The following is a 15,338-nucleotide window of genomic DNA, read 5'->3' on the forward strand; positions in this document are numbered from 1 at the left end:
CTCTCCTGCCTGCACAATCAAATAAGGCCGCCTCCCATTGTTACCTGCAGAATCAGATCATTGAGGGTGCTTAAGTCTGCCTAATCCATCATGGACGGAGGTCGTCTAGGTTCATTGCATGGATGCGAAACACCCAATCAGGAGTCACTACGCATATCCAGCCCTCCATCCACTCACCCAGCAGACACCTAACTTTCTGCACCTTGTTACCAAAAGGCCCCCCGGGGGTGGGGGGGGGGGGGACTTGATGTGTGTAATGGAGCTCATTCTCGCTTGGCGAAAGCGTTTCATTTGTATGTTGTGCTCCACTGCTGTCTTCTCTATATCAGTGTGTCTGACGGTTAATGCCCTTTTTACCTTTCTTATTATTATTGATGCTGAAATTGGAGCCGAGTGCGCCTCTAAACCTGTTGACTTACACTGTACTATATCTCTCTCTGACCCATGCTTCTTTTTATTCTGTACGTTAACTTTGGATCAGATAAACGAGGTAAGGCAATACTTTTGGTTATTTGTGAGGTTTGTTTTTTTTTTTTGTTTTTTTTTTCCCCAAAAAACTTTTGGATGATATCACAGACTTGGCCGATCAATATTGGTCTTTGGCTATTTTTAAGGCCCTGTGGGATTAAATCCTCAGATCTTTATGATTTAGTCTGAAAAGGGCATTTACCAAACAAAGCCACGCACAGCTACTGAAGTACTTGACAGTATTCGCTTGAACAAATCTGAGAAAGTGATATTTCAAGCCTTAAGCCTCTACAACTCATTTAGAATGATGAAATCCACCATTCTGCACAACTTCGATCTAGTATTTATGATTTTAATATCACATCTGTCCAATTGAATACAGCGAGTATCAACATTTTGTGTACCTCATGATTGGAAACTGTATACTGGTGTAGAGGAAGAACACTGTACGAGACTTCAGGCTTTGCAGAACCATGTCGTCTGCTTTGCAAAAGCTTGGCAGAGCCATGTGTGAGATAAGCTGGAGCAAAGTATTTGCATGTCCAAGTTCCTCTGCACGTTGACACACAGTTTGAGTGAGCAAACGGTGAGCTGGATCCAAGTCGTCTCGGCTGCATCTAAACTGCCGTGTTGTCATTGTATCTCACTTGTGCTCAGCCCGTTTTTTATTTAAATTTTTTTTTTGTGAACAGCAATGTGACACATATCACCGATACTGTGACAGTACGGGAATGCTCCCCCCCCCCCCCCCCCCCCCCCCCCCCCCCCCCATATGAACACCAGTCAGTTTGAATGAGTCTCCTTTTTCTTACACAGATGATTAATAATTAATCAAGAAAACGACTCACCAAACAGTTCCGCTTCAATGTGTTTCCATCGTTTTGTTTTGGCTTTATTTTCCCATTTCCGTTTCATTTTCTTTAGTTGCCATGTGTTGCCATGTGTTGTTCGTCGTGTACTTTGTCCTCACTTAATGTAGGTTTTCTTTTCCCGTAGTGCCTCTGTGCAGGGGACATATTTTGTGCCTCACTTGCAGTTAAGTAGCTACAGACAAAGAAACAGTGTCGCTGACAAACTGCGCTGGGACCGGAGTGCAGCAGGTAGACTGTAATTAAAAACATGCTAAGTTGGATCGCAGCCAGTGGGAATAATTCAGGAAAAACTGCAAAACTGCTTCCAGATGCACTGAAACCCAAGGCATCATTGTGCCTTTGCCACTAGATGTTGAGATCTTCAGCAGGGGTGTCAAACAAAAGGTTCGTGGACCAAAACCGGCCAAACCAACAATCCAATTGTAAAGAATTTCAAAGAAAAGATTTTGTTTATTTGTTTTTCTTTACAAATTTCTTAAAGAGTAACAACACAACAACAACACTGAGACCCAAGCTATCGGTGATGCCGCCACAAAAGCTAGCGACCACATTGCTATCAAACTAGCCTCAAAGCCGTGCTGTCAGGGTGAGTTTGTAAAAACACCCAGAATGCAACAGCTATAGGAGAAGTTTTATGGACATTTCACTTTATTTTGCACCAGGAAATTTCATTAATATTAGCTTTATGATGAGATTGAAGTCATTTTATTCAGTAGTTATTAGGTTTTTGTGAAGACATAGATATTTTCACCATGTAAGATAAACTTTATAGTCTAAATTGGAAAGTTTTTTTAACAGTCTGGCCCACTTGAGATTAAATTCGCCTGTAAAATGTGTTCGACACCCCTGGTCTAAAGTGAAAACCTCAATGTAACTTTACCTCATCGCCGACATTCATCACAAACGGCTAAAGGAACTCGACCGAGCTGGGTCACTCAGTTGGAAAAAGAGCTGTTTTAGAGTTGCACCTTTTAGCTTGACGGTGATTTATCTTCAGACGCTGGAGATTGGGCCTGTATCCTTCAGACAGAACGACATTCGCCTCTACATTCGCCCAAGACAAACTGCGACGGGAAGGGAGGCCTATAGTATATAATCCATCTCTGGGACGTGCCTCCATCTCCGTTGAAAGGATGGGACATATTTTTAGCATATTAAAGCTGTTTCTCAGTGAAATCACTAATCCTGAGGACTTCATACAGGAATATGTCCTTGTGTGGTGTCTGAAAGGCCTTTATATGCCAGACAAACGGCCTAGCGCCTGCCGTAGCGTCGAGATGAATAGAACCATCAGGCACCAGAGCAGTGGTGATTGAAGACGAAGCCTCCCACTCCTCACCACAAGGATGGCTCAGTCACTTTAACCTCACTTCTTGACTGTTTATTTGCAGATGGTCAGCACTGTAATGTATTGGCCGGCTCCTCGCACGTGCATCAGCTTGCTATCAAAAAGGCAGAGCGATAACGTGATATTTTTTGATGTTTTTTTTTTTCGCCCGGCGCCGTCTGCTCGAAGCCAACCCCACCCACCCCGGCTGAACAGCGGCGGACTGGCAGTGGAGATGTATTTTCATAATTTGGCTTAATTGTGCCTGGTGTGCCATCAGAATGGAAATCTCCCCAGCGAGGGATGATAAATATTTCATGAGGGTAATCTGAGCAGAGCAGTTTTGATCTGGAGAAGATGAGCTGGCTTTCTGTTTTTTTTTCTCTCCCCGCCACGAGCTGATTGAGTCCTTCAGATGAGGCAGACAGACAGCCGCCGCCGCCGCCGCCGCCGTGGTCGCTCCTCCTGTCAGAGCAGCACAGGGGGAGCGGTTTGAGTGTGACACCCGCTGCCTCTTGCCCTAATGGCACTCGCTGTTTGACATAGCTCCCCAGGATCCGCCATCCTCCCCGTGTCTCATGTGTAATAATGATGTGAACGTATCTCTGTCTCCGTCCGGGGCTCCGCCGCCAATGTTCCCTTTCCTTTTTTACTTTTGTGTAGCTGAACTGTATTCTTTAGGCTGGTTATCATTTAGAGTGCTCACACGACACAATATTTTATCTCTCGCTCTCGTTCCCTGTTTTCTCTCTTCTCAGAGCTTTTTTGAAGGACAGTCTGCACCGTGGGACTCTGCCAAGAAGGATGAGAACCGCATGAAGAACCGATATGGGAATATTATTGCATGTGTGTACAAAGCACCTCCTCGCCGCTCATGAATTTTTGTGTGCCGTTCCCATTCTCCGCGCTGATTTATTGGCCAGGCTTGTGACTGAATAACTATAAGCTGCTCAAACAAGAGTTTTATTATCAGCCAACGAGAGCAGCTTTGACCTTTCCAATCTACTTTTATATTCATCTTGCCGTACTGTCTCTTCAGTTATGAGGAAGTAAGCCATGCTGGATATGGGACGCAACTTGCAGTTTAAGTCGTGTTTAAAAAAAAAAATTAAAAAAAAAAAGTTCAGTTTGATTTCACAGCTAATTCCTTATTACCTGCGAGCAATTAACTCAAGCTGTGGAGGAAATTTCCCCAAAAATTATGATTGAAAAGTTCATTTTAATCACTGTTGCTACAGAAAAGATCTGCCTCTGGTGATTTGGTCCATTTGACGCTACGTTATGTGACTTTAGAGGGCAGATGATGGAGAGTTAAGTTGTCATTTATGATACAGAACCAGTAGATTTTTCTTTCTCATGTATTGGATTAAGTGAATGTAGATTAGAAGTTTGTCAAGGATGAGAAAGAGCAATTTGTTTATTAGTCATAATAACACAATTGGTCTTGTTGTATTTCCACACCTCCAGTTTCATTTGTGCCACTTTACGACACCACTCACCTCGTTCTCTCCCTCCTCCGTCGCTCTTCTTCTCCTTCTCTTATAATTTCTCTCTCATTTCTTTTCTTCTTTTTTTTTTTAACTGTCTGTCTGCGCGTCCCTCTCCCCCTCTTCTCCTTCTCCTGATGCCCTCGTTAATATGATTAATTCAACACTGGTTTCTTCCTCTCTCTGCCTCTCTTCCAGATGATCACTCCCGTGTCAGGCTGCAGGCCCTGGAGGGGGAACAGAGCTCCGATTACATTAATGCAAATTACGTTGATGTAAGTACACACACCAGCCAGCGCCACCAACGCAAAGGTCACTGCGCTTCCTCTCGGGGAGCGAGAGGGCGCTGGTGTCGCCATCGCAGGGGGCCTGAGGGACGATGCAGCCTCCCACCGCCTGTCCATCACATAAACACACAAGGAAACAGTTACAGGCACATACACATTGCCTTTATATTCAACTTTAGAGGGCTGCTGTATCGCTCTGTTCATTGGATATATTAAGAGGAATAAAGATCAGAGGCTGACAGCGCTGGGAGAAGCAAACCAACGCACTGGGGGAACTGAGGTTATAGTTTTAGACTTTGCTTTGAACGGCAGTATAAAAGCATTTTGAGGGGAGGGGAAAATGAGAAGAATAAAGTAGAGATGGATGATTATTTAGCACAGTTTCATTGAGAGAATGCACAGAGTGCATCACGGTCCTGTGAGAATCGCAGTAAAGAAATGGAACAGACGCAGATGAAGCAAGTCAAATTTATTAGTGCAACTTCTGAAACTGGTGGGTTTCTTCACTTTGTGATACATTTTTGACTTTTTTTTTTTCAAGATCATACAAAATAATGCACATATATAATCTCACCATGGCTTAAGAAAAAAGATATATGTAGAAAACACACTCCAGAGTTCATGATGATCGTGAAACAACCGTGATATTGGTTAATAATTTGGCTCAACTATGATGGAGCACCTTTCTGCCTCAGACACGGGAAAAACTCTCACGTCACCAGGCAGTTATCCACAGAGATCTCGATGCACTTCTAATCATCGGAAAGTACTTCCAATGCAGCTTTTACATGCACCCGAGTGACTCTGCGTACCTTTACATGGACTTAAAGTCATTACAAAGTGGCACGGGATTCGACCAGAGTTCCAAACAGATCTAACTCACTTAAGCTGGCACAATATACCCACCTCCTGATCTGACCTGATTTGCTGTTCATAGCGGTGCGAGTCGCGGAATGTGACCAATCACAGCCGCTCGCCGGCTTCCCTCACGAGCAGATGCTTTTGCTCCGTGTGTAATGGGCTGGCGATGTACCCGACTCCCTAAGTGGCTTTCTGCTCAGGAGAGAACTCTCACTCTGTCTCCCATCTTCTCTTCCTCCGCCCCTCTAATGTGGTAATTTGTAATCTCTTGTTACGCCTTCAAACATAAATTCATAATGCAAGGTGTGCCACCGCAAATGCAGGAGGCTTAAATTATTTACCTTTCCCCACTATTCGGTTTATGGCCCATTATGCCGCAGAAAGAGGCGCTGCGGAGAAGACTCCCGCCATAGAGAGTGTCCCATTATAAGATAAGAATATACGCATATTAAAGAGGTGCCCTGATTGAAAAGGATTTCCACCGCTTTGCCGGCTTCATTGGAAAAGTACTTAGTAGAAATGCAGGCAGATGGGTAATGATGTTTTTGCTCTTCAGAAAGCTTTTTAACCCATCTAAAGGCTTGCCCTGCCCAATAAACTCTTATGTGTAGAACATTTCCCACAGTGTTTGTTATTGTACTCTATTATGGCGCCGATCATTTCCAGTCATGTACGAGTAAGCAGAGCCAGTCGGGTATGTTTCTTTTCCTCTGCAGCTGATCGAGTATTTTCATAAGCATTTAGGAGGCAGGGAAACACGGTGTGTGTAAATATGGGTTGGCTGTGGCCCCGTGCGAGATACCGAAGCGATGCAGCGATCAGGTCTTCTCTATGTCCGTGTGCAACACGTGCCTCAGCAGATGATCCTACGTTTTTAAACCAGAAAGGTTCCTCCGTCATTTTTCTATTTGAGAACTTCTTTTTTTTTCTCTCCTCAATCTGAAATCTTTAACCTCAACCAAGTGCAGATTTTAACCTTTAAAAAACGAGCAGCACACCGGATTGCGCGACACAAAGCCGAATATCTGCCCTCTCGCTGAGTTAATCCTTCACATAGCCTCGGGGCAAAAATCAGCAGTGGTCCCCTACTGACCCACTACTTATGGTAATTGTGTTGAGAACAGTTTTTTAAAGAACTACACACTGTGTAAATTTTGCCCTCTGCAGCCCCCCCCCCCCCCCCCCCCCAACAAAAAACAACTTTAAAACTTTATCTATAGGTGCTTTTAAAATAATCCCCTTTACAGATTGAGGTTATGTCAGATTGAAAACTTTTGCTAGAAAATTAAAGCAGATAGTGAATGGATGAGACTCAAGAATATGCTAACCACAAACTGAATAATCCCAACAATAATCACACTTTAAGGTCAGGGCAGTTTATCAACTCTCAATGCTTCAGTGAGACAGCTTCATGCTCTGTTGTTTACGTCTTCGGTATAACGCAAACGCGCAGCGTATAAACATATTTTCCAGGTGATATAGGGCCAGCATGCTAGATTTGCAATAGTGGACTATCTAATGATATTCAAATTGAAAATACCAGTTCAAGCCCACAGGCAAAAACACTTCATGCTGCATATTTTAGATATTCCATACCCCACTCACACGGGGAATAGCTAATGTAAATCATCACTGTAATAAGAAATCCAACGAGAATAAAGAGAGCCCAACATTCAATTCCCCTTTAGTAATTTATACCTCCCTGGAAACAAAAGCCTTTTCAATTAATAACTCCAATGTTGACATTTCTCTCTTTGTTTTGATCATGGAGAAATACCCTTCTGTACATAATGTAACGCGCTTGGAAAAAAAATAAAATGAAAGATAAAACCTGCGAGCCCATTTATAGGAAGCTCTACTCACCTGACAGTCAATGTCAGGGCTCTTCTTTTCTCTCTGCCTCTCTCTCTCTCTCTCTCTTTCTCTCTCCCTTTCTCTCTCTAATCCAGCGGCGAACCCGGCCCCCACTTTACTTGACGGGAACATACATGAAAGCACAAACAAATCTCCTCCTCAGTCCGGAGATAAAGAAGTCATTAAAAATGGAGGACAGTTGAATAGCTGATGGAGCCCTGTGGATGTGAGAGAGTCAGGAAAATATCCTTTGTGTCTTTCCCCCTTCATTGGAGGAGCGTTAATCACAGTCCAAGTTAAATTGAATATGAGTGAGATAAGCAGAGCAGCAGGGGTGGCTGGCTGGATGACAGAGGGGGGGGGGGGGGGCAATCAGGAGGAGGCTGGGCCGAGGAAGAGGAGCCTTTAAGTCTTAATGTTTTGTTTCCTGCTTCATATCTCTGGAGAGACGACAAGGAATTGGACAAATAAAACTTGAAGGGATTAGAGTAATCCATGAGACTCGGCCCCATTGTGAAGATCAGTGCTGTTAGTTGTATCTTGGGGATTATCAACACTTTGGCTGCTCACTCCGGAGGTGTGCTGCATATAGAGGGTGTGTTGGTGTGTTTGCGTGCCAAGTCGCCGCGCATCCGTCGTGAGTCGTCAGCCATGAATTTTCCCCTCGTGTTGAAATGAATATTTGCTCATATGCGTTAAAGGTGCTGCAACATTAAAGCAAAAAGGAGATGCTTAAATCAGCTGATGATCCCAGGGAGACTGAACGTAGTGTGTGTTTTAGTTTGGAAATTGCCGCGATGAAGGTCACAAATCAGACCGAGTGTCGTCTGAGACGAGCGGCGTCACAACAGCTGGTCGTTCAGGATTAAAGTGGTGTGACTCTCACCCTCTCTTCTAACCACTTTGTTCTGTTTTGCAGGGCTACCACAGGCCGAATCACTACATCGCCACTCAGGGTGAGTACCAAACTTTTCCTAAGATTGCATCCCTCTTTGCTCGGGGGAAAAGGTGTGGGCGGCGAAGATTTAAGGTTGTCTTGTTTTGTTTGGGTGGATGGATGCACACAGGTGTTCACAAATACCTCTCTGAGCATCCCCGTCGCTGTTTACATACGCTCCCGCAAACTACGCTTTGATGCTCAGTCAGGTGTGCGATCGGGGAATCTGGTCGCACTCGGTGCACACACACACAGACACACACATGCACACATTTACACGCCTCTGAGCAAGCCGAGCAGCACGCTCCCTCCGCCTGTTTCCCCTCTATCAGTGGTGTGGGAGCGATTAATCAGCCAGTCTGGGAGAAAGCTTGAATAAATAAATGGATTAGTCGTCATGTACAGGCACATTTTGTCACTGTGTTAATCTGGCCGGCAGATTCGCAGAGCGAGGAGCACTTACTGTGACCCCCAGAGGTTAAGTCTGATTGATGGTTAATTGTTATGAATTTTTGCGTCGAGAGCCCGACTCCCCCTCACTGCTGGGCTGCTTGCACGGGGACTTTGTGTACCACTTTAGCAACGAGAAAGAAGGGAAGGGAAAAAAAAAAAAAAGAGAGAGGCGTTTTTGCGAAGAGGCCTTAATGGATTCACAATCTGCTTTGGCGGAGCTGGGAGTTGCATAATTACCTGTTTATTAGTGCATTGCCTCGCTTCCTCAGTGTCTCAATTAAAACAGCCCTCTGTTTGCTCTTACTTGAGAAAAGAGACGGCATACCAATCAGGCGGCGGCCACTTTGGTTCACACGTCTCGCCTGCTCCGCCCCGAACTGACCACCGAGTCCAACGCCCAGGACCGACCTGTCCGTCAAGTACCGGCCCTGCTCGCTCGCCCCCCTCGCTCGCTCTCTCTCTCTTTCACTGGCCTTCAGTTCACAAAAACAAGGCGCTTTTTTTTTTTTTTCTTTTTTTTAACGGGTGCCTTCGACACTGAATGAATTTCAACTGGAATATTATGACTTCTATAATTGTCCCACAGTCATTAAGAGCATTCCACATTTCATTTAAAAATATGCGTATGGAGGAAGTAGACGCCGCAAACAGAAGCCCTCTCGAAGATGAAACGCCGGAGAAGCCAAACGTGTTTCCATTCAAGTTAATTAGCCCCTGTTTTCTCATTGAGCTCGCATAATAAGTCCTCATTTTCCGCCGACTGTATCGCGAGGCACGATAAGACTTTTTACTGTGTAGAGCAATCCGGCGTGTGCCAGTGTGAAAACATCTGTATTCTCTGGGAGAGCAGGCCCTTTTATAATTTATCATCGGCTCCGGCAGACTGACAGGAAGGAAGGCTCAGTCTGCTGACACTGAGGCAAAGAGCAGCCGCAGATGATAGGGAAGCCAGACACAGACCTGTCTCTCTGGCTCAGACAAACTGCATACTGTAGCACCTGAAAAGAGCACCTGGGCATTGGCACACTTGCAAGAAATGAGGAAGTAGTCTGTTTCTCTCTCCCTCCACCCCCACCACTAAAGTTTTTCCACTGAGTGACACTTCCACACCCGGGTCCGCTGGGACCGGCAGTAGCTCCGAAAAAATGATGAGACCGACGATAGTGCTGGATAAGCTAAAAAAAAAATCTTTGTCATAAATTGGTTATGGGGGTGTGCTTAATATGGCAGCCAGGTGGGATAGCGTTGTCCCTGTTCTCTCACGCTATAAACTACAATGACACTCATTAGTTTGGGGTTTATTGACGAGTCCCTTTGCTCTGTCAAGGTGACAACGGCAGGTAGAACAGCTGTCACTCCATAAAAGCCTCATCACCCGAGCTCTGCTTCTCATTATGTAGGTCAGACTCTCATCCAGAGCTTTTTCTTTTTTTTTTTACTGCAGCAATTCAACAACTGTCTGTCAGTAATACTCCAGCACCGACTGCAACTCGCCTACTTGGCAGATTGAGCGTGTGCCGTGCGCCACGGCCCGCCCATCTCGCCGCCTCTCCCCTCTGTCCATTTTTATGACCGGCGGATCGTTTTGAAACGACTGATGACACGTGAGGGTCTTTTCCCCGGCGGAGTCTGTAAAATTACTCCTGACGCCCGGGTACAAACAGCTCTGATAAGTCGCCGCATCCTCCTGGTGATGTGGAAGATATTCATGACGCAGAAAAAAGGAAGAAAAAAACGTTCAATTTCATCAAGCCCCCCCCCCCCCCCCCCCCCCCCCCCCCCCCACCCCCGGTCCTCTCTGCTCTTCCCTCCCCTCCTCCACGAGCAGCAAATGTCACCAGCAGCGCAAAAGTTTTATTATTTACAGGTTAACATCTCAAAGCCCCACGGGGGGGTGGGGGGTGGGTGGGGTAAAGAGAGAGACAGAGTAAATCAATGATAAGTGAGTGCACGATATGCCAAAGCTCGCTGCATGTAATATTAATGGGCAGGAGGGGAAACAGCGGCTGCACGTTTCTCTGCGCGCACGTTGATCAGGAGTTTTGCAGCGTACCTGGCTGCGGGGATTTCTGCACCTGTCACACTCTGCATGCGAGCGAGGAGGAGCCGGGCCTCTCCTCCCCTCCTCCGAAACACAGCATCAGCTGGAGGTGCGGCGTTCGCTCCCCGGCAGCTGCAAGTGAATCTCCAGCCGCCGTTCGTCTCCTGTGAAGTGCCTCCTCTAAACTTCTCCGTCTTTCAGCTTCTTGACTTGAGATCTTAAACCAGGTTTCTCTCCAGCACGCGGCAGCTCGGCCAGCGGAGGAGGCGAGGTGTCCCCTCAGCGCAGCTTCTTATCAAGTTCCTTTGTTTATTCAGACATTAGTAAATAGTGCACCTTTAGATTTGCGTTTAACTGTATTTATCTGCATTTTCCAAATATTATTTTATATTATATATATATATATTATATGTATTTTATTACATTTATTTTTGGTATTGATGTATGTGGTGCCTTATATATAATTAAATTATTTAGTCAGATATTTCTTTGTTTACTTCTTTAGCTCATGTTTCGCACCGCCATCCGTCTTTTAAACAGAGAACTGTAAATAGCACACTCTCTGTTTTAACTTATTTATTCTATGTGTCAACTTATTTCCACTTATTTATTCTTGCTCTGCATTTGAGACACCTTTTTTTTTTTTTTTTTGTCTCTGGGATTTTTAGGTTACTTTATCTCCGGTACTTTTTGTGTTTTATCGATGACCCTGCATTGAAATTTCACCCTGCTGAGCACCTCTGATGTAAAGTTATCTATCTATCTTCCACTGCTCTGTTACAAAACATTGGTTCCTACCTGAGTGTTGTTGGTACAGCCCCGTTAATTGACCGGGAGGTGGGGGCAACTGTGTTGCTGGTTTGATTATCCATTTAGGAACGAAGAGAGTAAAATTTAAGAAGAACTCAAGTTACCTGTAACAGGCCTGACCCACTGCTCTGGAGACATTTAGTCAAACGTGTCCAGGGTTACAATAGTCACGAGTTTAGTTAATATTTTTTAATCAAAAATGAATTAGAGACTTTTGCGACTTCCATGTTTAGCTATGAGTAATATCTTTTATGTATTGATCAGTTTCCACAAACATTATAACAGGGGTGTCAAACACATTTTTAGCTCAAACACATTTAATTTCATCTTGATTTGGCCGGACCGGTAAAACAGTGCCATAATAACCTTTAAATTTTAACGATTACTGCCAAAACATTATGACAACTTTAACATAAAGCCAATATTAATGAAACCTTCTGGTGTAAAAATATAGTGAAACGTCAAAAAAACCTTCTATATCCGATGAATTCTGCATGTTTTCACAAACTTGCAGCTCATGCCAGTCTGCTATCTTTCATGGCAGCGTCGTCTATCTCAGCTCAGGTCTCAGTGTTCTTTCTTTGAAATGTTGATGGTGGTTTGGCTGAATTTGAGCCTCTGGCTTCGATGGGCCTTATGTTTGTCTTATAACAGGTACTTAAACTCATCCTATCAACCTCTTTATCTGGATTATTTGGAATAATAACTTCCAGATGAAGGAAAAATACTCATTGCGAACAGAAATGTCATGTGTTTGTATGAATATTATATATATAACATTTTTGGTGGCGCAGTGCTTGCCGCTTCATAGTTAAAAGGTTGTGAGTTTAAATCTGACCAAATGTTCTCTCCGTACGCGATTTGGTTATATATTGTCAAATTAAATTCGATTTTGAGAAATATGACTTTCATCTATACATACACACGTCTGATGGTTACATAAGTTGGTTAATGTTATAAACTAAATGAGGGGGAAGAAAAAGATCTGGTTCAAACCAATAGTTCAGTATTTCGGACAATATATCCACTCGCTGTAATATCTGTACTAGTATCTGTAAGTATAGCACTAGGTAGATTTGGCTTAGTGTAGCAAACAAAATGAAAACTGGAGGAAAAAAAATGTAAAATCTGCCAACCAGAACCTCAAAATGTCCATAATCAATTCAATGTCTGTGGTGGTTTTTAATCTATAAACAAAGAAAAAAATCTGAATGTCTTTTATTACCAAGAAATGCTATGAACAAGCAGGAATTGTTTACGAGCCGTTTGGTGCCATTATCATTGAAACCGTACTATTTCCCTTTTCTTTGTTTTTCACCGTGTAAATAACTTTCAAATAGACCTGCATTATAGTTATTAAAGTAAAGCAGTTCTCTGATTGCTAATATCACAGCTTCATGGTGATTAATCTTTTACTGGAAGCTTGAAAATTATTATTATTTTTTTTTTCAAATGTTTAAATAATGAACCTCTCACTCCTCATCCTCAGCTCATTAAGTGTTGTGGTAAGTGTCAACTCACAGTGACGAGTGACTGAAAGCCAGGCTGCGTTTCAGTCGGAGTTACAAAAAATAAACAAGCAGCCCGAGAAATCTTCCCTCCCAAGTTTTCCCTCGAAGTTTATCTCGACTCTCGGCGGCGTCCGCAGTTTGAAAGCTGTCAAGCAGCGTGTGCCTCGAATCTCTTTGTTCCTTTTCAATCTCCTCATCAAGGGGCCATGTTCGCCCCCCCCCCCCCCCCCCCCCCGTGAGCGCCATCGAGTTCATCGCCGCCCGCCGACTCTCCCATACATCTCTGCATGTACATGAATTGGCCGGTGGAAGCTTGGCAGGAGCCTCCCATTGGATGATTTACCATACAATGCCAAGTGTTATTGTTGTTAGTGAAGTCCTACACACCAGCTGTCCTGCTTCTCAGTCTCTCTCTCTCTCTCTCTCTCTCTCTCTCTCTCTCTCTCTCTCTCCTCTCTCTCTCTCTCTCTCTCTCTCTCTCTCTCTCTCTCTCTCTCTCCCTCTCTCCCTCTCCCAAACTTCTCGTCAGTGTGTATCCTCCCTCGGGCGAGTGTAGGAGGTTGCAGAGTGGGTGGCTCAATCAGGTTGGGTTCTTATTGGAGAGACTGGAATTGGTCCAGCGTTTAAAAAAAAAAAAAAAAGATGCGGCGGCACCACATGCAAAATAGAAGAAGTGTAGGAATACAAATGGAAGCTATTCAGTAACTTTGTTCCAAATTTTAAGAAATCCAATTGGGATGTCAAGAGAAGTTCATTTCTCTCTATTTTCTACAATACGACAATTATTCTCTGCAAAATGTTCTTTTCTTTTTTTTTTTCTTTTTTTTTTTACTAGAAACAGACTGGCAGTAGAACTCAGACAGTTAAAAATCTTGTGTTATCCTTTTTGAATCACTTGTTTAATCGTTTCTTCAGAATGGCAGTTTAATTATATTGACAAAAAAAAATAAAAAAAATTTGATGTGATTTAATTCCGCTCGGCAAAGTTTTGATGTGATTTAAAGTGTGTGGCAGAAGTCTGTACAATTAAAAGCTCGACGGTGTTTGAACACCTCGGAGAGCAGATCCAACGCGTCCTGATCAATCAAGGGAATAAAGCGGTGATGACACTTTGTTGGCGGCCCCGAGGGAAATCAGGTTGTTGCAGAAGGCGGAAAACAGCGGAGTGATGCGAGGATGCCCAAACAAAGTCGACGGGTGACTGAAACTTAAGAGGAACAAACTATGCACATGCAGTTTGAGGGTCAAAAAGAACTCGAATCTTATATAACAGTACATTTTCAAGTCTCATCCTATCAAGCTCTATAATCTTTCCGACTATAGCCGAGATGTCAACTTTGGCCGACCTCTAGAAATGAAGCTGTCGATGTTTACAGTACTGTGCAAACATTCAAGGCTTGTCTGAAAGAAATCCCTCTTTTCCACATCGGACTGCTCCCAGAGGACAGAAAGCCCAAAGCCAGTGTTGCTGTCTTGGTGTGTGAAGGTGAGTTAGGAGTGTGGAAGTACTGCTGTCGCCCTCGCAAAAAAGTCCTGATCTCGACATTATGGAGTCTGATTGAACGAAGTGACAGAAGAAATGAAGTCATTTTAATTAAAACACTCTACATGTGTATATATGCATAGGTAGATTTACATGGGGCCTTATTAATAAGCTGTTTTTTTCATTGGTTTTGGAACCAAATTAAGCCGGCCAGTCGAGGATTAAGTGTCAAACATAAGACCAGTGGACCAAAACGAGCTCACAAGAGACTCTAATCCATCCAAACCACCAAGCAAATTGTAAACATGGATTCATATTATGCAAGATTCATTTTCTAAAGGTTCTCCAACAGTACTAATCGTCCCCGTTCCTTGATTGACCGAGAAGTGAAGACAGTCTGTCCTCTCTCTCCCCGGCTTGTTTCAGGTTTTAAAGTGTGTTGCTCCAACCAGCCAATCAGAAATCAAACCCTATATAGTGTCATCGGGGGTTTAGCCAATCCCAATCAAGGTAGGCTCCTCCCTTTGACTCCTCCCACAATTAGGCAGCTCTGCTCTGGCACATGGCACCACGAGAGGAAGTACTTCCTCCTCTTCACAAGATGGGCATGTGTGGGCGGAGCCGGTCCAGCTCACACAGACACAGCAGATTCTGAATGCAGCTCTTGTGATTTTTTTTTTTTTTTTTTTTACAAAGAGGGGAAAATATGTTTTTCTAACAAAAAAAAACAAGCCTGTGTAAACAAGGCCTCAAAAAGTACAACTTAAATGAAAGACTTCCTATTTTTCCACTTGTAAACTTTGGTGTAAACGGGGCCTGGGAGGCGGGGCTGGATGAGACGCAGGTGGAAACACTTGAGTAATCAGTCACCAAACATAAGAGATGGGAAACAGGATAAACATCTCATGAAGACGAACAAAAAAATAAATAATGCCATGGCTTCGTCA

The 15,338-nt window shown here is 43.9% G+C and overlaps 1 protein-coding gene across 1 annotated transcript in view; it reads left to right on the top strand.

Annotated features, from left to right (window-relative positions):
- LOC308117024 (receptor-type tyrosine-protein phosphatase mu) overlaps window positions 1-15,338 on the top strand; it is a 176,173-nt gene that overhangs the window by 135,886 nt on the left and 24,949 nt on the right. Inside the window, 3 exon segments of the mRNA XM_080475615.1 lie at window positions 3,426-3,513; window positions 4,353-4,429; window positions 8,076-8,112. Coding sequence (XP_080331741.1) covers window positions 3,426-3,513; window positions 4,353-4,429; window positions 8,076-8,112 — 202 coding nt within the window.

Source organism: Lipophrys pholis, assembly GCF_963383615.2.
Source record: "Lipophrys pholis genome assembly, chromosome: 1".
Taxonomy (NCBI): domain Eukaryota; kingdom Metazoa; phylum Chordata; class Actinopteri; order Blenniiformes; family Blenniidae; genus Lipophrys; species Lipophrys pholis.